General features: G+C 41.7%; 1 protein-coding gene across 25 annotated transcripts in view; it reads right to left on the bottom strand.

The window, feature by feature from the left end:
* The window catches only part of MARK3 (microtubule affinity regulating kinase 3), a 63,992-nt gene extending 42,523 nt beyond the window's left edge, over positions 1-21,469 (bottom strand). For 14 of the 25 annotated variants that reach the window (XM_074908712.1, XM_074908715.1, XM_074908713.1 and 11 more), the window contains exons 1-4: positions 20,733-21,469; positions 12,502-12,540; positions 7,824-8,015; positions 1,901-1,954 (exon numbers count right to left, since the gene is read on the bottom strand). In XM_074908712.1, coding sequence (XP_074764813.1) covers positions 1,901-1,954; positions 7,824-8,015; positions 12,502-12,540; positions 20,733-20,783 — 336 coding nt within the window. In that variant the 5' untranslated portion in view covers positions 20,784-21,469. Of the gene's footprint in view, positions 1-1,900; positions 1,955-7,823; positions 8,016-12,501; positions 12,541-20,732 lie in introns of those variants that run through there. The other 11 variants (XM_074908734.1, XM_074908736.1, XM_074908714.1 and 8 more) reach the window with 3 other exon arrangements.
* Positions 21,470-24,285: the final 2,816 nt, after the last annotated feature.

Raw genomic sequence — 24,285 nt, 5'->3', positions numbered from 1 at the left:
TACAGGTCGCGTGCGCAGTTGGCTTCAAATGCACTGAGGATATGGCACTGCTGACAGTGCTGGTGGAAAAGGGGCAAGGCTTAACAATTCTGCTTAAGGCTTTTTTTGTAAAGTAATGCACTGTGCATTCACTCTGCTTAATATGGACAAGCAGGCATTTAATTTTAAGAAAATTACTTTCAATTTTTGAATTGAGAACACCGACATATCTTGCCAATTTTTTTCTGTGCTCCTATTACAAATGAGCTTAGAGAGGAGAACACAGGAGCAATCTCACTCTTCAAATCTGATCTGATTTATACCCTGCTATTTTGTACTATTCTTCCACACTCCCATTTAATGCAGTGGTAGACAAGACCAATTTACAAATCAGATTTTATAATCTAATTTTATAAATTGTACATAAAAATGAAATTACAAGGGAGACATGACTGGACACTGCTCAGGCTGAAACCCAGGAACCAAAGGGCCAACAATCACAGTTTCCAGCATGTGGCTTTACCAACTGAACACCTGTGACTTGTAAAAGGTTTGCTTTGTACCTTAGTAGGAGCTCAAGTCATCATTATGGCCCAGTCTCAAGATAACACCATGTGAAGAATTAAGCTTTTACATTTTTGTCTGAAAACATGGCCTCTCTACTTTTCTCTGACCATTCTTCCCATGCCCTGACCCCTTCCCTTCCTAACACACAGCTTTTGTTTCTCTTCCAAGTGCTTCAAGCATTTAACAATTTTTTCAGGTATTCCAGGTTGTGCAGATCTGCCACGCAAATCAACTTTATCTAATCCATCTTTTTACCTAATTTGCTTTTAATTTCCTCCCTGCTTACCCAGGAATTACCAATAACCTCAGGGATTAAGCTGAAAAAAATTCTAAGAAAACTGGAATCACATTATCTATTTTTATCCAGTCTACAGAGTCAATAGATAGTTGCTACCTGCCCAGAAAACAGAGCATTTCTCCTATAGGTTATTCTTTGCCTCTCAACCAAACTATACAATGTAAGAACTTGTGTATTTTTCCAATTTACTTTTGCACCATTAATTTTGATAAAAACATCTTGTCACATGATCTTTTTAGTAGTTGCATAAAATCCAAATGTGTATATTCTCCAGTTTACTCTGGTTATGCCATTTGCAGGTAAGTTCTGGGTATTCTCTCAAATAGAAATATTGCAAGGAGCTTTTTTATCAAAGTACTCAAAAGTAAATAAAAAGCCTTTGACTGCAGCACTTAAAAGGACAGAGTTAGAAAAGTCCTAGGTAAAAGTGACATTTTAATGTACTTCCTGCGGGCACTCCAAAGCAGACTGGCTTCCTTGATGAAAGAGTAGAATTTATCACTACTTACTAAAATAGATAAGGCGATACAACTGTACCAGCACATTAAACATCTGAGGCTAGAGGGGAGAAACCAGAATAGCCATGCCCCAATTTGTTCCATAAAACTGCATCACCTTTCCTGCTGCAGACTACATGAAAGGCATAGATACTGCTTGGCCTTCAGTCCAGAGGTAGTATTTTCAAGGCCAGTTTAAGAGGACAGAACATAAGCTTTATAATAGTAAGTTTAACGAAGTGACCAACATGAAGAAGGCATGGGGGCATGACCCCAAACCACGAACCTCCTCTCTACAGTTAGCGCTATGCTTAGGAGACAAAGGAAGTGGCTCATACCACTCTTTTCTCAGTTTACAGTTCTGTACAAGTTCATCTTGAACAACTGCAGGGTTGTCAAAAACATCTGTTACAAAACTAGTTATTAAATACAGTAGTCAGATGTGTGCAAGGTATGCAATGCTTCAGCTTCTCTAGCATAGGCATTCAGGGTTAAAGGAAGGAGGTGGTGAAATGAAACAAGTTACAATACAGTTGAAAGATTAAATGTAAAAACCTACCTTTTGTAGACTAGTTGGGTTCAGCTGTGTTTTGTCAATTATTTTTATGGCAACCTAAAGGAAGAGTTCATAATCAGTATTTTCCGTATGAATGCAGCATTATTACAAGATCGTCAAATCCAGTAACAGAAATGGAAAACATGAAAATGATTTAAAAAACCACTCAAGTTTAAATACAAATATATAATTTGCTGAAGAAAGTAAAACCGTTTGTAATTAACGGCTAAAGTGTAATTCAGTTCTACAGCAACAAACTAAACAGGATAGTGGAAAAACCCCTAGTATTTTAAGTGCATTAAAGCTCATAAGTCTTTTGTTTGACATAAAGACCACTACACTTATTACAGTGGAAGATCCAACACCAGACAGTGCCCCAATAGAGCAGTGTGCCTACAGATAATATTTACACAGTATAATTACACAACAGATTACACAGTGCTGACCAGGCATTGGCAGTTTGTGAAGATGTTTCTAAAAGCTGAGATTTCAGAGCAAACTCAAAGTAATTCTACACATGTTTTGCAAGAACTAAGTTCACCTTTGGAAATTTATTGATTATTTGTATCAATTTGTTCCCCAATGGATATGAAAAGGTATCACTTGTGCATCAACAAAAACCCACTGGTGACAGTACAACAATTTGGGCAAGTTCATTCCTTTACTGGTTCTTGTCTTTTCAGTAAATACTTCACAAAAATATTAAAGAACAAAATGAAAATTTCAGAAAACAATCAAGAGAGAAATTCAGTACCATGGTAACTAGTCAGAACCTCAAGATTTGAGGCAGTGAATAGGCAACAGAGACTAGTTTCAGTGCAGTGCAATTTGGATACAGGATGAGTTAGACCAGGAAAAGGGAATCTTTCTAGAATTACATGCCAATTGGTATTTTTCCTTTCTAAATTAGAGACTAAACATACCAGAAGAAACCGTGCAGAAGCCAAGGAGATGGTGCCTCTCAAAGAGGCAAGATGCTGAAACTCAGCTGATTATAATACCTCACTGGTGCAAAGCAAGGGCTTTCAATTCTCCTTGAATTTTTGGCTCAAACAGTAGATGCTGCTCCTTCCCATGCCACAGCTCCCATTTCCCAGCATCACTTTGTGCTATCTTTGCCATCTCATTAACTTGGGGTTGGCAACATATGGAATAAAGACTATCTTACATCAAAGCAAATTTATATCCCTACATTCAAGTGCAAAAACACATGGATGGATCATCATGATGGAGAGGGTAAGAGGGGAACAGAGCTCAACATCTGGGTGCATCACAGAATTATGTGATGGATATGGTGTTTTCTGAAACTAAGATTCAAGATTTATTTTGAGCCCTTCTAGATGCAAGATATGATGTCACCAAGAAGTCATCTAATAATACTTTTGCTCTGGGAAGTATTTTCTTCTAAGGTATGCTACTGAAATTAAAGATCTCTCTTTCCTGAGGCAAAATTCCATTGCAAAACCTTGAGAAATCAGTTCAAAAATACACATAAGAGATAAACACATTAAGCAATAAGTATTTTTATATTAGCAGCTGTGTATGAAACCATGAAAGATTCTTATCTCTACCTTTACGCCTGTTGAACTATCGTCACAAAGGTAACAAGTTATTAACTCCCTGCAATCTCTTGTAAATCCATGCTGGATATAGAGTGACCACTGCCTTTGTCAAGAGCAGATAATGTTATTTGAAAGTGACCTGGTATCCCAAGACTACCCATGCCACAGAAGACGTCTGTTTGCTTTGTAAGTGCATGCCACTCAGAAAAAGTTGCATTTGTGTTCCAAGCTGTACCATTCTGGTCAATCTTTGAAAGACAAACTTGTTTCAACCCACTAAGTCTTAAGGTATTGGGTTTCTGAAAAACACAGCTCACCTCTCACACTGTGCATTGGTGTCAGATGATCAGAGAGGTCTCCGACACTGGCAAACAAATTCAGCCCTGGAGACACAGGGAAGGTATACACCTCAGTCTTCTGAAAGGCAGCCTCAGAGGCCTGTTCAGTGCACTAATTATAGCCTTAAAGGCAGGATGAATTTAGTGGATTCCTATCCATGTGAACACTAAGAGTACAATGTGTTAACAATGGCTTTGAGAGCTTGAACCCGTCATCAGAACAGGGAGCAATTTCAGGTACCCTGATAAGGTCTCCAAATCATGGGCAAAGGGAGCCTGCCATCAAGAATAGTTCTGACAAGCCTGAGAAAGAAAATCCTCTGTTTTACTAAACATAGTTAGTAAAGCATTGAATTGCCTTCCAAAGCAGAAACTTTGCTCTCTTTACACAAAGTTAATCTGGAATGTTAAAACCATTTTGTGTGCTATGGCCAGTGTCAGAGAAATTCAAGTCCACCTACACTGACCGCTGCATCAGCCATCATATTCTGTGTGAGATCATTAGTAGAATTAAAATTAACTTCGCTTTCACCATTCACAATAACATGACTTAAAACATTCCTCCTACAAGACTTGAATGAGGGAGTTAAAGCAATTAGAAGTTGAGACACTAAGCAAATTGGCCAACCTGCTACCACTCAGAATGTGTTCTCCCTCTTAAATTTCACTTTTTCCAAGGGAAGAACAGAAAAAAGATGACAATAGATTCCTTGGAGTCAGACTTGGATCCTGAAAGAATCCTGTCTCACTAGGAAACTTCAACTTTCTGACTATTAATTGAACACATGCCTTTAGCGAGCAGAAGGATCCATATATTTTTGTTGTGATTCTAACCACCTCAGTAACAGCACAAGGTAGTTTTATCTTTTAGATTAATTTTGGCAAGTATAGAAAACTCAGAGGAAATATCCTTTGATAAATTACAACAGAAAAAACACAGCTTAAAGCCAATGAATTAACAAAAGTAGACTTACAATGAAGATTCCTTTTTTTTGAAAGGGCAGACAGACTACAAGTAATACTCTCCTAGACAGAGTATCTCAAAGGAGCATGTTTCCAAACATCAGCTCGATTGCAGTGAAGCTAATCCTCCCTCCATACCTCTGCAGTGAGCAGAAGGCCACACACTCCTTGGCAGGACAATTCAACCCCCTCAAGTTAAGCTGATGTTCTGATCACCCCCCAAAGGGCTAAACATTTCTCCCTTTCTGTAATTTGAGGCTGGGCTCTCATAATCCTGCAGACACACTAAAGATGGAAACGAAAGAGTCCTGGAACTTACTCCAGTTGGAAACATGAAAGCTGTATATCAAGCAACAGGAAAATTCATAGGGAAGGACTCCAGATGTAAGGAGATGAGCAATTACCCTAGAAGAATGCTTGAACAAACATACCATCCTCTCAAAAAGTGACAGAAAATTGCTGATCTGCAGCACCATTTAGAAGCTAATCATCACAGAAATATAAAGAAAGAATTGCCATAAAGTGAACTCGAACCAGACACTTAAAAGAACATTAAGAATAGCCACACAGATAACAAGTAAAAGATAAGTAGGGTTCAAATACAGCAAGGGTACAACAGAGATAAAATCTCATTTATGCATGACTCCCAAAACTGAGCATTTTATTTTAGGTTTTGGTACAAAAGATGGAAAAAAGAATAGGAACAAAGGCAGGACAGCCAGCAGGAATGAGTGTGTAAAACAGGAAATCACAAATTCAGGAAGATGAGTGTCATCTGGCTAAGGCCAGACTGAGAACATTATCCTGGAATTCTTAAGAGTTGCAGGTTTAAAGAAACAGAAGAAGCATTCTTGTAGCACAGATCTCTAACATCTATTAAGAACAAAATGGCAGCACAAGTTTAGAAACTATCAGACTATTTTTTTTTCATAGTAGAGCCATTTACCACAAAATTCTTGAGCTTGAAACTTGTGTGGAAAAAATAAGGAAACAGACAGAAGGGTTAAACACAACATATTTTCCTACAGTTAATTGTGCCCTATGGAAACACACAAGATATGACTATCTGGACTATTACAAAGCCTCACCTAGGAGGATGCAGGGAAATTACTGAACTAGATAAGCTGAAATGTCTGCAGAGCTTTTTTAATTTAAAAAAAATGGCTAAAGAGGTATCAGGTTGGGAATGAACGAGTAAGAGTTTTTCAAGGACAGGACCTGGGACCAATCTTGTTTAATATCTGTATGGGTGGCCTTGGCACGGGAAGTCAAACCATAATGATTAAGTCTGCTGAAGGAGTTAAGAGGCACAAATAAAATGGAAAACTGATATAATCAACCTTGGAGATGAGTTAGCAAAGAAAGCAAGATTCAACAAAGTACAAGGTGCTGTTGCTGATCATAACCAAAAAACATCATTGTGACAGCCATGAAAAAGGTTAGCACAATCTAAAGATTGATCAGTTAAATACTTCTGTAAGGGCAAGGGTAAATTAATGACACTGGGGAAACTGTTACCCAGAATACTGTGAACAATCCTAGTCATACAAATCTAAAGTATTTAATTATTAACCATGCTGTACAGTTCACCTATCGAGAAACTTTTACTCATCTCACAATTTAAGAAAAAGTTTAAAATACCTTCAAGATATTCCTATAAAACTAGCTTAATTGTTCCCTTCAAAGGAATGCCACTCATTCTAAGTAACCAGGACCAATGGCCACGGCCTGGAAAATATTTAAGCTCTTGATTGAATGATGTCTATTTCATGAGAGTTAAAGAAACTTAGTAATTAAATCTTTCCAAATTTGGCCGAAGATTTTACACTATCACTTTGTTGAAATTTGAAACAAAAGTAATGAACCAGAGGTCAACACACAGTTACAAGCAAGTAGAAGAAAACATAGTTCAATTCTGGCAAAACATTGCATGACACACAATACCTACCTCCAACTCCTATACCTCTAATAAAGGCAAAGAAATACTAACCAAGTACTTGCATTTCCTGTGTTAAGTATCAGTAAAAGGAGGAGGGAACTTAAGTGGAAAGCAATTAACCAAAAACTCTGTCTATAAACTGGCACTAACTTTAACAACAGAAGACAACTGTTGATCACCGGAACTGTTGGCTTAAAAAAAATCCCTTCCAACAACGTTTGCAAAATGATGTCCCCTCTGTTCCTCCCAGTGCTACTGAACTCTTTATTAGCTCAGAAAAAAGAAATTCCCTTAAAGCGCTGCAGTCAGCCACATCACTTTCTTTAAGTCCTTGCTGGTATCAGCAAACATTTACTTCATTGGACAGGTTTGGCAAGAAAGGTCAATGAGGTGCTTCTCCCCCTTTCAATACGTAAAGTTGCTATTAATAAAACAGCACAAAGAAATACCTTCTCGTAGCAAGCAAACAGTACTACAGGTCACCAAATCAAACCATCATTAAGTACAAGTTATTAATTACATTGCAATGGCATGCAGAAACTAATTATGGAGCCGAGTAAGACACTACGAAGATTAACAAGAGAAAGCTTGTCTATATCACACAACACAGAGCAAGACACACAAACCGGCTCCGAACAAACTGGAGTGTCTTCCCAAGGCTGCCCAGCACTGCAGACACTAGCAGAACTCCTATGAAATGCATTGCTTTGGCAAGAAAATACTGCGCTTGTGCTGCTCAGACCGTAATCAAGAAGATATTAATTCTCATTCCTGACTTCCTCTCCAAGACAGCCCTGCATTGTCCTGTATAGAGACACCAAGGGACAGTCTTTCCAGCAAACTTCTTTAACTGCTATCAGGAATGAAGGATTTAGCAGAGAATTCTAGTAACTTGAACACAATTCAGTTGGATGGGGACTTGTCACAAATACAAATCAAAGACACATTTTCAAGATAAATTGTTTTGTAATCATTACTAAAAAAATAGTTCTTTATTTTTTTCTACATCAGCGGCAATCTCTCTAGTAAAATGTGCTAAATGTTCACAGACTTAGATGATGCTCTTGTAAGAAAACCTTCACACCTACTGCAATTCACTGCTGTTTACACCCATACCACTTTACCTCTCTGCCAGTTAGGATGTGCCTTGCCAGTTTTACTTTTGCAAAATTCCCCTTTCCAATCGTTTTAAGGAGTCTGTAATTTCCAATATGTGGCTGCTCATCTGCGCAGGAAGCTATAGAGTTCCTGCAGCGAGCTCCAGAGCGCCCAGTTCGAGAGGAAACTTCCTGCCGTCCGTCTCCATGGGACGTGTGCTGCAATAAAACATATACAGATAAGGCTGAGAAATAAAAACACATCAATGACAAGAAGCATGTAACATTCAAAAACATCAGCAACACCTTTGAAAAAATCTTCAAAGGATCCAACTCAGACTTCAGGTTCATGCTGAACTTTGTTCTGATGGCAACAATAAAGAGGTTCCCATTTCATAACACAATATCCATTTCATCACCTGTTAAGGCCAAGTGGAACATCACCTGAACTGCAACAATACTTAAACATTTTTAAGTAACTTATGTGGACTGACAAATCAGTTATGGAACACGGAGGTGTTTGATATTATTTCCCATTTGCATTACTGTACCTAACTAGAGCAGGAAAGCCTTTGGAAAGGAGACATGAACAAAGCTTTTCCAAAAGTACACACCGTAAAATTTTCACCTTTACTGAACAGTTTAATACTACTGATGAAATATTAAAAGGTTTTCTTTTTTTCTCTTGTACTAGACTCCTGTTCCTACAAAACTTCATGCCTGAAAACACCCAAGACAGCCTGGAGAACAAGGGAAGAAATCTTACCAAATGTAGAGAACCCTCAGATATAATTAGGCTGAGCACCAGTTGTAGAGATCTGAGATACGTCTGCAATCTATTAAGTTCCTTCCACTTAGTTTCCTTAAGCAGCTATTAGTTGTAAAAATGAAGGGGTATATATAATGCCTATAACAGTCTTTATTCATTGGATCAGATGGTTAAGATAACAGTAAAGTATTTTTTTCATTTCCTGACAGCCTGTTTATGAAAGAGCAGGTCCCCTCATGTCCCTTAGTTCTCAACTCATGGTTGAGATCTACACATCAACTTCACTCATTAAAGTATTAGAAATGCTCAGTAGTCTGCAAATGTGGAGCAAATGTCTGGCTACACAGAAATCGCTAAATTCAGTCATCCCAGAAATCCCAGATCTCACTCTTCTACTGCTACTACTACTCTTGCTGAAACCCAGAGGGGACAACCAAAACTCTGGCATACAGCAACACTCAATATGAAAATCACTGTGGCATAAGGATGTGAGATCATAATCCAAGAGCTAATAACCATGGTACAGGCACAAATGAACAAATCCATGCTTGCACGACACTTGGCAAGTTTCACACTATTTAATAACCTGATGTAACCTTGTGACCATATACTCTGGCATCTTAAGTTCCTTGGTTTGTTAATTTGAGTGCAACAGCTGTGATCAAATTGTTTTAAAAAACATATTCATTTCATTTAAGAAATACTACTGATAGAAGGCTACAACTACTCTTGGAAAATTTTTCAATAGTTACTATTTAAAAAAAAAACAACAAACCACACACTGTGGTGTATATAATGTTTTAGTATAGAACTGGCTTTAGCTTCTCCTTACTGCCTGGCTACTGCATTGTCACCAGATTTGTGCTTCCCATATAGGTACTTAATTACTATGACCACATTACCCCTTCACTTTAGGTTTTTATCTATATACATATCTCCCTAAACAGGCTGTTTAAGAATGATTAAAGACAATGGAACATTTCCTGTAGTTCTTTTCAGAATCCTCTCCTATTTTTCCAACATCTTTTTGTGGGGCTCATGCTGGAACTGGACATGCCATACCAACAGTAGATGTAGTAGGACTAAACACAGTGACTGCATCTTCTGTTCAACACTCTACTGATTTTTACACAGACAGAACTAGCCGCCTTGGCAGAAGAGCATCTGTATCTGACCACCTAACACTGACCCTAACTTTTTTTAACAATTATTACTTCCCACCTCCTTAGCACACAAAATGACCTTCATTCCTCATTCCTTACGTGCATGATCTCACATTTGGCTGAAGTGAAATGCAGAGCTTCCTTACGTGCAGGTTATTACGTGTTCCCAGTGACTGGCCCACCCTGCCCTATTTAATATGCGAGCAATCTTTATCCCAGTTTTCAAGAGCAGTAGTACACATTTCTTCCAAACCACTAATAACTGGCACAGGAACAAGAAGCACACCCGTAACAAGATCCAGTAAAAATTCAATGCTTGATAACAATTCATTGTTCTCAATAGTATCTTGAGACCTATAACAACTGCGTAACTGTTTATCAATCAGTAATTCTCGAGGAAGGACAAGAGCAGTTGCCCAGCTGAAGGAACTAGTAAAGCCAACTAAATCCTCTACCAACAATTTCACTATTTTGCATGCCCTCAACGCCAGGACGGTGCTGGTTGTTTAGGCCATCTTAGTTACACCTCTATCTACTGGCACAGCAATGCCAATCCTCTATACTTCCCTAAACTTTGACTTCTAACAAACCTTGCAGCACACAATGCAGAGAACTTCTCTGTCAGCTCCTTTGCTACCTTCTAGTGTCAAATTATTCAGACCAGCTCGAAAAAAACAGCAACTGCTGATGCTAGATGCTAACATCCTCCCCCACAGTGCTACCCCCAGCAATCAGGGACCGGGATGTTCTGTACAGGCCCATGAAGGTATTTCTTAGATATATTAGAGGAAGGCTTTTAGTTCAAGTACAGCATCCCAGGAATACTGCTGTACTGCTTACACTGCACTACACCAAGATGATAACCTACCTCAGAAAAAGAAGTGTATCAGAACTATTTAGACTGTCGCCCTTTCACACATGGGCATGCGGCACAGGCACACAAACTAGCTTCAGCAAGAGCAAGCCTGCCTCCAAGCAGGGCTTATTAGCTTAGGCTCTCCAGCAGATAGATTTAACAAGTAGGTTGCTTCTGAACGACACAGCTGACTGAAAACAGAGTATCTGCATCTGTGCTGTCTCGTGCTTGAACCAACAAACTGTGTTAGACCTGAGCTAGCATATGCAGCAGTTGAAATGTGTACAGGTTATTCAGAACTCATCATACTCATATTATATAAACAATATTAGGTAAAAGAAAGATTCTGTTATACTAACAAAATCTATTTCACACAGTAAACCACCCTAGTTATTATATCTTGAGAGCTTCACTGTCCTCTGTTGAAGAATGACTTCTTGTGTTCTATCATTTTTTTCATGCTTTCTAGCTTTACACTTAAGGGGAGGAATTAACAGCTGTGAACTTATTTGGAATAGCGTTGATAAATTTAACACAATCTCCCTGTATGGAGGTTTGCATTTCCACCCTAACCCAGATTATTTCTTTTCAAGAATATGACCTTTTTCAGCTGTGGTTTCTGAATATCAAGCTGTGTGTTCCTAAGCAGTTCAGTTCTCTCCAACTGACTTGCTCACAGCCGTGTTTCACTCTGTAGAAATCTGTCCATTTACAACCGTATCTAATTTGGACTTCATTTCACTTTGCATAAGTAAATCTATTAACAAGTCTTTCCTCTGTCAAATACAAGATTATTATATTGAAAAGAACACAAGCTTTCTAAAAACTGCAGTAAACAGCTTCCCATTTTCAACATGGATTTTCTTTTGTTGATGGAAATGAAGAAAGAGGAGGGCTTGGTAGCATACAGTACTAAAAGGCATAAACTCAAAACTGAGCAAAAGTCTTTCTCCCACCCAAACCATTTTCAAGAAGCCATGATAGGTAGATGGGAAGCTAAATGGTGTAGGCAAAAAGCAAAAATATAGATGGTCCAGGAAAAGTTCAGGTCACACATTGGCTGGTATAGCATTTGGCTGTACTCAGCTACTTTCCAGGGTAGCTTCCTCAGCAAACAGATTAAGAGCTCCAACCTCAGCCTGGAGAAATAGTAACAGTATCCTCTGCTCTCTAAACTGAGATGCAGGTCATCTGTCTTTTTCCCAGGCAGGCCCTCACCTCCTTGGGTTTTGCCTCTGTCACCCCCTGACCCCCAAAGATACTGTTCAATTTCAGGCTTCTTTCCCAGGTCCACATTCATATGGCTTCAATAAGAAAGGGTGGTTGTTTTAAAAACATAAGATTGAAAACAAGCATGTGTTTATTTGTAGTAAGTCTCCATACATTGCGGTGGGTGAGCTCTATCTCCTGGACATGCATTCTGTGTAAGGGTAACACTCGTTCATGACACTCACCATGGCTGAGGGATTCCCAAAACACCTGTCTTCATGCAAAGACAGACCATTATACTGCAGATGGGGAATAGAAGCAAGGGGACTGGGTACTTTGTGTGGCTTCAGGCTAGCCAGAGTCACCATCTCTTTTAAAAAAGAAAAATCTCCTGAAATTCACTTATGACAAGAAAGCACTTTCTTCCGTATCTTGACATGCATCAGATTCCATTTCAAAATCTTTTAAATACTTTAAACAGAGGGTTTTTTTCCACATAGTAGGACGGTTCCCTACAAAACTATCAATTTTCAAGCCAACAAGACAACCTCTCCTATAAACCTTTCTCCTCCTCCCCCCCAGCCCCACCCTGGTATTAATCAACCCAGAAGGAAATGGAGTAAAACATCTCCATTTGTGAAAAACCTTACTGTGAGTGAGGGACTGAGCCTAAGACCAACTATATTTAGAATACAACACAAAACCCACCTTTTCGCAAAAGCCTTCCCCCAATGATGAGCCGACATCCTTTCATAGCCAGATAATGATTAGCATGAAGAGAAAGAAAAAGAAAAGAAAGTAAAAAGCAAATGAAGTATGAAGGTGCCAATAACTGAAATATTTTTGGTAGATGTTAGCTTTATCCAGTATCTGTATGACTAGAGATATCTTAACATTCAGAGCATTAGAAACACACACGGCAGAGGATAACTAGTATCAAAGTTGTTATACTGCTTAAGAAGGTGCCAACAGCTCAAAAGAACCTGCAAGAGACAGAATCTGATATCCATTGGAAAAGCTGAAAAACATTAAGAAATTAGAATGCCCAAGACCCGCAAAAATCCATGTTTATTTACAGTAAGTAGGAAGCTTTCTTTTCTAAAACAAGGAGGACAAACGTTATCAACATTTTTTTAAAGCATTTATTTTATACAATAGTGAAAGCTAACTTCTTATCAGCGGAATGAACTAATAAAATGTAATCTTACAAAAGTCTCTAGGAATGTTTATTACCTTAGCTGTTACCTCATCTTTGTATGAAATACTATGAAGTGATGTTATAGAGTTTCTTGGGAAGCTGTCAGACCAGTAACAATCATGATCGCCTCGCTCGATCCAGCATTTTTAATTATACTGAGAAAAAACTTAAAGCCTACACCTTACAATGTTAATAATCTAAGCATTCCAGGACACGATGAACATTTGACACAGTAAGTTGATTCATTACCCTAACTTGGGTACACAACATAAAAATACACTGTAATTTCTGGGTGTGCACTCCCCACCAGCACTCTTATAGAAAAGCTTATCAGGAAACATGTCATGTTTTTTTTAAAAACACAAAAATATTTTAAATGAAACATGCAAAGGCAAATTTTACTGCAGCTCTTCCTAACAGTGTGTTGTATTTTATTTCCCATTTATCATTAACATCTTTAAGAACATGCAGAGTGCTGAGTACTACTCAGTGTCAGAGAAAAAAGGTTAGCCTAGGGGCATTCACAGAGGTAGCATCTTACTGCACAGATACATCCGTGAAACAGCACAGCAGGGCATCCTGCAACTGCTGACGAAGGAATTCTACTGGAAAGTCAAAACACAGACTTACATTTCTGGCAACCACCAAGAGGTGTCACAGCAAACACTCAACCACAATTGTCTATATACTAGTTACCGCTCTGGGAATCCCTAAGTCATTGTATATTATAAAATATCACATTATTTTCCTATATTATAGAATAGGAAGACATCAGGTGAAGACATACTGTATTTGTCCTGATTTTACTTCCCTCCTACCACTGACCAGGGCACAAATCAGGACACTGAGCAAAGTCTATTTTGTCACACTCAGTATGCCTATGCTGATGTTTGCATAGCCAATTCTTTGGTTCCAGTACATATAATTAAAAGGCAGTTTTTAGACTAGCTCGCTACATAATCAATCTTAAGGGTGAACAGTCATGGCTTCTATCTCATGAAATGTTAAATGATGTCCTACAAAAGAAAATGCTATCCAATGTGGTGTTAAAGTTACCAATCCATGAAGGCAGATTTATTCACTGAAGTGCGTTACAGCCCTACCATTATGAATGCTGTGACCGAGTGGAACAACTGAGAGGGTCAGAATTCAGCAAGGGAGACAAACAGACCCTCTAGAAATACATTATAGCTGGTAAAGGAGAGAAAACAGTAATTTGGATGCTTCCGTTGTCAAAAGGTGAAGAATTCACTGTGCAATTCACAGCCTACTGTAGTACTCATTCATTTAACCAGTGTGACACTTCATGAAAATGAGTGGTTAGTTTAATCAGGTCATATTTGTCAAACAATCAGTTTAAAGGGAGAACCTGTAGAGTAAATAGAGTTTTTATCACACACAGGCTATACCTCTAAACACACATTCCTATTTCTCCCTAAACTCAGCAGGGAAGGAGAAATAAAGGAAAAAACCAGAAGTAACAGTCAGGACAAGGCAGCTACAGCTCAAGCACAGCAGCGCACCTCTCTAGAGTGGGCAGCCTAATGGAAGCAGACTATATGGACTGGCACACAAGAGACTCACTTGGCAGAGGGAGCATTACTACCCGAAGTAACACTTTGCACACTCACAATTCTGGCCACAGACTAGCAGTGGGAAGAGCTAGTGACAACCGCACCACTGCCCTGAAGACCAGGGCAGGAGAGCGCCGACAGCAAAGCACCAACAGCCTTCAGCAAGGAAGGATGCTCCTCTTCACAGACATACAGGGTCTGGCTCAGGAGTCCTTTCCATGTACAAACACTACAGCCTCTGCCGATGTATTTGACATCATTTGGTTCATACTCTATACAGCATATGAAAGAGAGTGAATCTGTAATTCCATGATTAGCACCGAACAACACAACAGTGAAGAAATCCTGCTTATATAATCAAAAAGATAAGTCTGGTGCCGGTTAGAAAAGCTTTTTAAAAGCTCTTTTGTTGCTTCACATTATCAAGATCTGACATTCATCATATCTTTCCAGCCAAAGTTTCTTTACTGCTGATTAAAATGGATATTTATTGACATCAGCCTGGGGTATAATAGCTGAAGAGCCAACCATATTCTATTCTTCATCAACAATACTGCCAACTAAGTTGTTTCCAGAATCATCACTGTCAGTAATTACATGCTAAACAAAAAAAACCCCTCACGGTTGATTTTCAAAGACCACATTGAGCTTGCAGATAGAAAACTTTGTTTAGACTTTAACCCTGCAGGAACAAATTTTATTTGAAAGTTAATTTTTGTTTATATGTATATATACACACACAGAGCTCAACAAGTTGCAGCTTTACAGGCCAAGAATTCTTCTTAACCTAAGGGTTTCATCTAGGAGACTGACTGGAGTGTTATCACAGGTGTACTCAGTACCTTTCAGGTTTATGCTTTATGAGTAATGAGCATCTATTCATCATGTGTTCTAAAGATTTTTAGTGTCAAATGATCTCCACACTAAGCAGAGCCAACCTTGATATGCCATGAGCCTGAATAAAAAAAGCGACCTCCATTTTTGATCTGGCTGACATCCATGAGGCAGCATTAACTTCACTTGAGAAGAGGAAGTTGCAGACACATGCTACTTATATGAAATGGAGATGTGGAGAGACAAATGCCTCCACTCTTAGAATTCTTTTGACTTGAGTCACCTGAGACATGTAGTCAACAGGAATCGTCTGCTCACATCAACACAAATATGTCTTTTGACTAGAATTAAAATGGATAATCAAGCAGGTTAGGATATTAGGTGAGTGGGTAAGAAAGACTAGGAAGACATCTACAAAGTTTAGTGTACTAAATTCCGTATTTCCTTGTTTATTTTCTTTCAGTAATTTCTCTACTTGTGCTCTGTTTTTCCGATTGCTACTTCTTAAGGCAACAATTTAAGTCATGTTCAGTAGTGCTAATAAAATATATTAAGTCTGACTTTTTAACAACTTCTGGAACAAGGTCCTGTAGCTTAGTTTTTCTGAGTTACTGAAATAATGTAACAAAGTCCAAAAAGAAGGTTGCTTCCTGGAGCAGAACACCACGATTTGTGAAAGGTGCACCACAGCAGTTACATATCTCTGTAGTTGTGGCATAACGCACGTTATCTTAGCCCTAGGGTGCTGTGCTATGACTAGCTTAAATCAAACCAAAAATAGTAAGAAACATTTCTAGCCTTCCCCACCTGAACCGGACATTCCCATCCTCTCCTCTGTGTCAGTATTTGCAGCCACACACAATGGGAAGAAACGCACTTTTCTTAAGGGCTTGTTCCAGTCAGCTCAGAAAGCTGACCAGACTCGTCGTACAGCCCCGCAGTAATTAGTGCTGGCATAAACCGCAGGTGGGAAGAGGCAGCCAAGGCTGACGCCCCCAGCAGCCTCCTATCAGTTCGAGCTGACAGTGAAACCAAATGATTAAACAACACTGCATAGGCTGTTTAGCAGAACTGAAGAATGAAACTTCTCACTTCAAAATGTGAAAATACTAGCAGTCAGGGACTCACAATGTCACACAACCTCATCAGGTATTTTTTGAGTACAAACACAGTACGGGACCTATCAGGCATCCCAGGCAGTATGAAATGCACAAAAAGCATTTTCCTGCTCTGTGAAAGTTTGGAATTAAAAAACACATCCCAGATTAATTCCTAAAACATATTTTATTTCTAGGTATTTTGTCACCTTCACCTAATTTAACTCAAACCAGAACATTTATGACAACTGGTGAAAAATATGGAAGAACATAGATGGTCCCTGTAGAAGAAAATCTACCAGAACTCTTGGCTACAGGCATGCTCCCCTACTCAGCCCCTTCTATAAAAAAAAAAACAAAACCCACAACACCAGGATTTCATGCTACGGAAGAAAGCATTCCGATTACAGATCTATCTGTAATAGGAGAAGACTGATAAATAATATATAGAATAATGTGAGCTTGCATATTTGTCTGCAAATGATCTAATGCATTTCATGGCTAATTGGTAATAAACCAAGACGTACTGCACTAACCTTCACAGTATCTTAAAAGTAGATTTTTGAACCTAACCCTGCCTTTACTAAGCCTTTTTAAATTAAAAAAAAAAAAAAAGATACTTTTACTGCACAGAATCCTTTTGTATAGGCTTGTACAAGCACAGTTGCCATCACACTGGCATTTTTCAATAGCAAATTTTTCACATTAGGCACAGTCATGGAGATAAGAGTATATTTTAGTCTCGCTTTTCCTCAAATTACTTAAATTTTTAATTTGGATTGGCTTGCAGTACCAACACATTCAAAATGGTTACCTTTTTTCCCAAAAAAAACACAGCTGTGCAATGAACACAGAGGTTCAAATGCAACCGTTTAGTCTAAGATTTTTCAATTTCACACTCCTTAAAAAAAAATTCTACTAACCTCCATACCACCCATATTTCCTTGTTTCTATCTACAGTTTGCTATCATCTTCCCACTCTTTGGGAATTTTTAAAAATGAGTATTTGTCCTACTCCACACAATCTTGTTCCTTCTCCTATTTCTTTGTCACTAGTTGTCCTCCATCCTGCCATATGTACCTTCTTCTGTGCCTCCTCTTCTGTTTTTCTACCATCTATCTTTCTTTTCCATTGTGCTTCCACAGTCTTCCTCCATCTTCTCTCCCTTCCTCCTCATCACTAGTAAAAGAGGCTCACTCATTCTTCTGTCACCTAAAGATCCTTCTTCAGTGTCTACCTTGTCTCCCAGTTTTGGATGAAAGAGGTCTCTGCTGCCTCTTGCTTTTTCTCCCACATACAGGACATAATTCTGAAGAAGACAGAAAAATCTGATCCTCTCATTCGCTTTTGTCCCCTAAACAGCTGGCAGCCATTGCTGCACAAGACATGGCCAGTGAGGAGCTGCTCTCACCTTCATGGTGAGAAGCCAGCTCATCACAGGCCAACAGCCAGCTTCCAACTGTCCAAGTGTGAAGTTCCTATGATCACAGATCATCTGGGATGCCTTTCCTCTCAAAACCAGGTGACTCGGAGCCAAATTCTTTAATCTCAAAGGCACTAAAGGCTTGATAGCTGTGAGTGGCTTTTAGGGAAAATCGCTGTGACAGTATTTCCACTTCAGCAGTATACGTCTCAATAAGAAGTGGTATACACTGCCTTAAAAAAAAAAAAAAAAATCAAGTACTGACAATTAGACCTTGTCTGTTCAACAGGAGTTGCCAACCGCTGAACGTGGTTAACTGCAAGCACAGACAATGATAATTTACGCTCACCGTCATTCTGGAGGCTAACTTCATTTTCAAAACTGCAAGTATAGGCATGGATAAGCTATGATCAGCACGCTTTAACCAGATTCAACACCAGCCAAGTCTTTGTCAGCAGTGGTAACCTTCCAAGCAGAGAGAGGGCATTAAGGGGGTCCATAACCATGGCCCAAAGGCTAGCTGAATACCTTGGCACCTATTAAGCCTCTTCCCACCTGAGCTTCAAAGAGTTCTACGAATATTAACTGACTGGATTTCTATTAGGTGAATGACAATTAAGGGCTCAATTTACCTGCCAACAGAATACACCCAGCTTTGGGGTGAATGAACAGGTAGCTTAAGTATCAAAACCATCCCATTTGGTATTGAAACAGGGACCTGGCATTTAGAGCTGTAGGGGTAATTCAGATAGACTAAATGTCAGATTTAAATTTAGTTTTAAGCAAGGCTGAACAGAATGCATTTCGGTGAATTTCTATATAGCTGGTGGCCAGAAGACCAAAGACAGCTTCTTGAGGAATAGGGTATTGTACTAGGAGGTTGGTTCAATAGATTTGGCAAGTATTCGGCTTAATCACTCCCTGTCAATATCACTACCTAAAGGTATTTCTGTGGTCACCAGCCCAGATTACAGCAGTTGAAAAATATGCCTTAATCTAAACCTAAGGCAATTCATCTGCAAGCAAGACAATCCACGTTGTTACATCATTAAGATTACTAAAGAGAAGTGTTAGACCAATATTTTGAAGCAAGAACAAGGTGCCCGAAGTGGAAGGCATGTAAAAATCTAACTTCAAGTGCTAGAACACACAGCTTGTGAATAATGTATTTCCTCAAGCACATACTAAGTCTTTCCACCGTTAAGCTATACATAATAGAGTTTGAATTAATTAGAGAACCTGATCTGAACACTTTCTAAAACAATTTACTGGGTGGCCTCCACACATATACATGGAGCTTGAAAACCTCAGTCAGGTTTGCTTATAGACTAAAACAATTACCCAGATAAACTCTGTATAGTATTCTGTAGAGTATGCTACAACTTCAACACTCCCCATGGCATAGGAAGGGCTGCATAATATTTTAATTATTTTCTTCCACAAGGCAGGAAGCTCATTGAAATTTTACAACCAAATATGCTTAGTTGGCTTTTTGCTCAATACAGCCCTTAGCCTGCAGGTTGCATCTAGTGCTAAAACAAATAAAGATCACAGAAGTTAGAAGTGCCTATTATGTCAATAAAATCTAAATCCCTAGTAATGCAGTAATTGTTCCATGCAGCATGTTTTCTAATGCTTTGTCTGGTCTTGTTTTAAACAATGGGGCTACCATCACTTTTCTTGGACTGCTTATGGTCTGGAACAATCCAACAGTTTTTCCCGATCTTTAACCAAAGTTTCCACTTTTTATGCCCGTCCAAACATAAGAAGCCCTCGCAAAAAAAAAGGATGCTAAGCTTGACAGAGGAGCTATCTTCTAAAGAATATCAGACAGCCTTTACAGAAAGCTGGATACAAAGTTCACTGATCGACTCATTTTATACTAGAGTGAGTGACAACTCCCTTCTGTTTATCGCTTGGGGACTATGCAGAAAAACGGTTAGACAGGATACACCAGGATCAAGTTTTAACTTAAAAAGAAATACAGTTCCTATCTGCAGAAAGGGAGTCTCCTACTGAGCTTCATTTATGGCTATCTGCTTATGTGGTAGGACTACTTCCCCCCCCCCCCCTTTCTTCCTTTAGCATACGACCTGTGCAATTGTTAATACAGTGTTTGACTCAATCTTGCAAATAAAGCATCAATTCTTAAACCCTGGCTTTATTAAAGAAAAAAAAAAAGGGGGGGGGGGGAGAAGGACAAACAGGGTGTTATCTGAAAGGTAATTCCAATAAAGAAACCCTTTTAATGTCATCTGAACAGGTGACTAGTCTAACAGCATCATTATCATCGAGAACCCTGCAAATTAAGCAGGGAAGAGGCCTATTATCTAGGTCACCTAGACCACCCCTACCAAAGCAGAATTACTCCCATCCGTTTACCGGAGGTTTATTCGGCTGCTTTTAGCAATAAGTTTGCACGTAAGAAGACAACAGCCCACCAGGACCCCCCCTCCCCACCGCGGATCTTCTCTCCCCCGTTACCAACATAACCAACCCGATCCTCGCCGCCGGAGATACCCCAATAAAGCGTCAGAGCGGGGACACCGGGTTTGGGGGAGGGATGTCCGCAAACGCTACAGGCGAACCATGCGGTGGGGGCCTTGAAAAACAATTTAAAATAAATGGGCAATTTGGGCACAGTACGAGCGGCAAGAGGTTGATGACAGCCCTCCGCAGGGCGATGCCCTTTCCCCCCCCCGCTTGGCCGGGGCCCGGTGCCCCCGGGCCGCGCCCCGGACCGGCACCCCCAGAGCCGGCGGCGCCGGGGGAGGGGGCGCGGGCCGGTCCCCCCGCGGCCGGCGGTACTCACGTTCTCGGTGTCGCGCTCGTTCACCGTGGGCAATGGAGTCCGAGTGGACATTTTACTTCACTCGGGCGGCCGCGCTGCCCGCGACGGCGGCGCGCACACACACACACACGGGCCCCCGGGCCGGGCTGCGCGTCTGCTCGGAGATGGTGGTCGCAGGGAGCCACCATGAAGGACGAGGTGGCTGGCGGGGGGCGGCGTCGCGTCGGTGCCCCCCACCCTCCGGCGGCGCCCCACGCCCGAGCTAGATTCCCCTCAGGGAGCGGAGCGGCCTCGCCCCCTCCGAGTCCTCCGGGCTCATCCTACAGCCAGGCCGGGGTCCGCGGGGGTCAGCAGCGGGGAGAGGGGCGCCTCATCAAGCGGGGAGGGATGGAGCCGGGGGAAGGGAGGCGGCGAGGGAGCGGCTCCGGGGTGTGCGGGGAGGGGGGAGGGAAACGCAGGGCGGGCGGGGAGGAGGAGGAGGCGGCAGCGGGGCGCCGCGCAGCCCGGCTGCTCTGCCGGCCCCTCTCCGCCGCACGGCGGTTAGCGCAGGCCCGCCGCCGAGGGGGCTCCCCCTCTCCTTCCCCCGCCGCGGCCCCGCTTCACCAGGCCGCCGCTGGCATCCCGGCCCGCCCCAGGCTCCGAGAAGGCCGGCACCCCGCGGGCCGCGGCCGGGCTGGGGAAGCTGGGTGGCCGCCCGACGCTCGCCTGCCTGCCCCCCGCCCCTCCGCCGCTCCCGGACGAGCCAAGATGGCCGCCCGGCTTCCTCCGCGCCGAGCCCAGCTCCGACATGAACCGGAAGCGCCCGCCCCCCGCCCGGCCGCGCCGGGGAGGCCGGCGCCGGCGGCTTGTTGCTAGGGCCCGCGGCGGGCTGGGCCGGGGGGCAGCCGCGGCAGGGCCCCTCCGCGGGTGGCGAGCCCCCTCCCCGTCCTCCGGGGATCGGGTGGCTGGAGCCTGCCCGTCCCCGGCGGGGCGCGGCCGCGTTTCGTCCCCCGGAGCAGCCCCGGGGCGGCGCGGCCGGGACTGGGGAGGGGGGGGGGGTCTCTCCTAAACAGGCCCTCGGGGAGCTGCGGGACCCCCGGGGCGGCCGGGCCGGGGGTGGGAGGAGAAACAGTGTGAGCCGGGCGGGGCGGGGAGCTCGGGTGTCGGGGAGCACGGTGGGGCAGAGGGGAGGAAGCCGCTGGAGAAATGGCAGCATCTCCTCCTTGGGCAGCCAGCCCTCGGCCGGAGAAGGGACGCGGGGCCAGGCCCTGCTGCCCGCGCACAGCCAGCGGCGGGAACACTAACGTGTAGTTCCAGGAACGTGTCTGCCGTGCAGCGGCGGCCAGGGTTTGGTCCTCAGGACTTCGCCAAAGCATGTCCTCCCTTTTCTTGGACTTGGCCAACCCAGAAGATAGTGTGTGGTAAAGAAAGGTTCTCACACCTGGGGGGCTGAGGCTGGTGTTAGCAGCTCTCACCTGCTGCAGTCCGGCGCCCAGAAGGTGTCCCAGCACTGCACTTTCATACCAACTGGGTGCTCTGTTCATTTGGTGGAGGAGGGTGGAAGCCTGGGCTATCAAAACATGCTTCATGTATCCAGTCGTTACTCTGCACTATCATTTCTAAGTGTACAAGGAAGATCTCAGTATAGTTACGAGTAGATCTAATTATGAATTAAAAGTGAGAAGGAGAAATAACTTGTATTTATTCAGCATATAGATGGCTTAGAAACAAATCTTTTTTTTACAGAGAAAATATGAGCCTCTAGAAAAAAAAAAAAGGTAAATCTGGTGAGATTTGTAGAAACTTGGCACCTCTCGAGATCTGTCAGCCTAGTGATAACATTTAGTCTTTCTAAAGCATAGTTTATCTGACAAAGTTTATGTCTCTTACAAATATTTACCAGCTTAGCCTTGAAATCCATCCTACAATGTAGGTAATATTTTCCTCACTTTTAGAGATGTGAGCAAGGAAAGATAGCCTTTGTACACTACCCAATAAATAAATTGCTTGTCTGTTACTTCATCATCAGGACTACAAAATGCTCCACAACACCTGACCTGCAGGAGGAGAAGCCCGGTAGACTTGCATGGCATCTTATCTTCCTTCCTTGCTCTCAAATTAAGCTAACGCCTTGCTCTGTGTTAACGACAGGAATTTTTGATTTGAATACTTGCCTCTTGTGCAAGTTATCTGTATTTCTGTATGTACATACACGTCCATGTATGTATACGCTCAGATGGTACATACTCGTAGTGGAGTCGCTCTCTCTGGGTAGCAGGCAGGACCCTTTGCACATACAGAAGGAAGTGGGATTTGCCTCTATCTGGCTTGCCAAGGTCAGTCACGAAGTCTGAAGTGAAGCCAGGAAAAGTATCCCGATCTCCTGACTCTCTGCTTTTGCCACAGGGGTGCTGCTTCATCTTTTTCTTTTCGGTTGCCAGTAGAATATGTTCTTTATAATGTGTTTGTAAAAAATTGTAACTGACTTATGGCAGTGTCAGAAAAAGGGTGAAAAATAGCCAGAAGTTTACTTGAGTTGTTAACCAGACTAATGCTCTCCCCCTGCACTCGTGGGCACTCCAGCCAGCGTGAGAAGGCTGAAGTGCAGGCATTGCAGCCCGGGAGCGATTCATGGAGTGTGAGCAGCACACCGAGCTCAGTAATGCTGTTTGCACCTACAGGTTTGCCAGTCCTGAGCCTTGACACAGCTGAGATCCGTGGAAGTTCTATGCACGGGCACAAAGGAGTATTAAAGTAAGCTAAGCATTGTGTTACGGGTACTTGCATTGCTGTTCTATGGAAGCAGTAGTCACTCCGATAAAATCTGAATTATACAATGGTGGATAGCTAGGTGAAAATCCTAGCCACTTGATACAATAGGAGTTCCACTATTGCCTTCGGTGAATCCCACATTTAATACTTGCTGTCCAGATTAAAAGGGGCTGAGGAAAGGGTGCAGGGGGAAGGGCAGTTGTGGGGAAGGACTGTTTGTGTATTTCAGAGTCCCGTTTTTGACTGGTAAAGTGATTCTGAAATAAGAACTTTTTAAGAAATGCTTGAGAGCACAAAAATAACAGCAACTGATTTTGCTATTTTATTGCCAATAAACACAGCATTGATTAGCACTGCTTTTTCCATGTAGCAAAACTTGCATGGGCGATGACAAACTGCATAGCAGCTACTCTCTTTTATCTGTTGCTATATTCTGTTTCTCCTGTTTAAACAGATTAGTTCATTTCAAAGTGTATTCATTGTCTTCTTAGAAATTGTGTCATAGTAAAAAAACTGATTGCATAGGTTTCCTATTTCTTTATAGTCTATAAATATTCTGCATGTTATCAGATACTACTTAGCTTCATTTGTAAATCAGAAGTTGATTTTTTTCCTATCTAAAGGTTCTGAAAACTCAAAACCAGTCCGATAATCAAATCATGCTTTCTGCTTCTTGTGCTATTGCTAGTGATAGTGACAGTGATTTCATAAGTGGGACTTAGATGACAATGTTTGTATGTTATCCAGGCTGCAACTTGCGCTTTGAACTGTACTGGCTACAGTGCTAGCAGTTGTAAAAACTTGTTTTTGCCAGTAGAGTTGG

The sequence above is a fragment of the Athene noctua genome, chromosome 6 (assembly GCF_965140245.1).
Source record: "Athene noctua chromosome 6, bAthNoc1.hap1.1, whole genome shotgun sequence".
Classification (NCBI taxonomy): Eukaryota; Metazoa; Chordata; class Aves; order Strigiformes; family Strigidae; genus Athene; species Athene noctua.
This window is presented reverse-complemented; position numbering and strand designations above follow the sequence as displayed.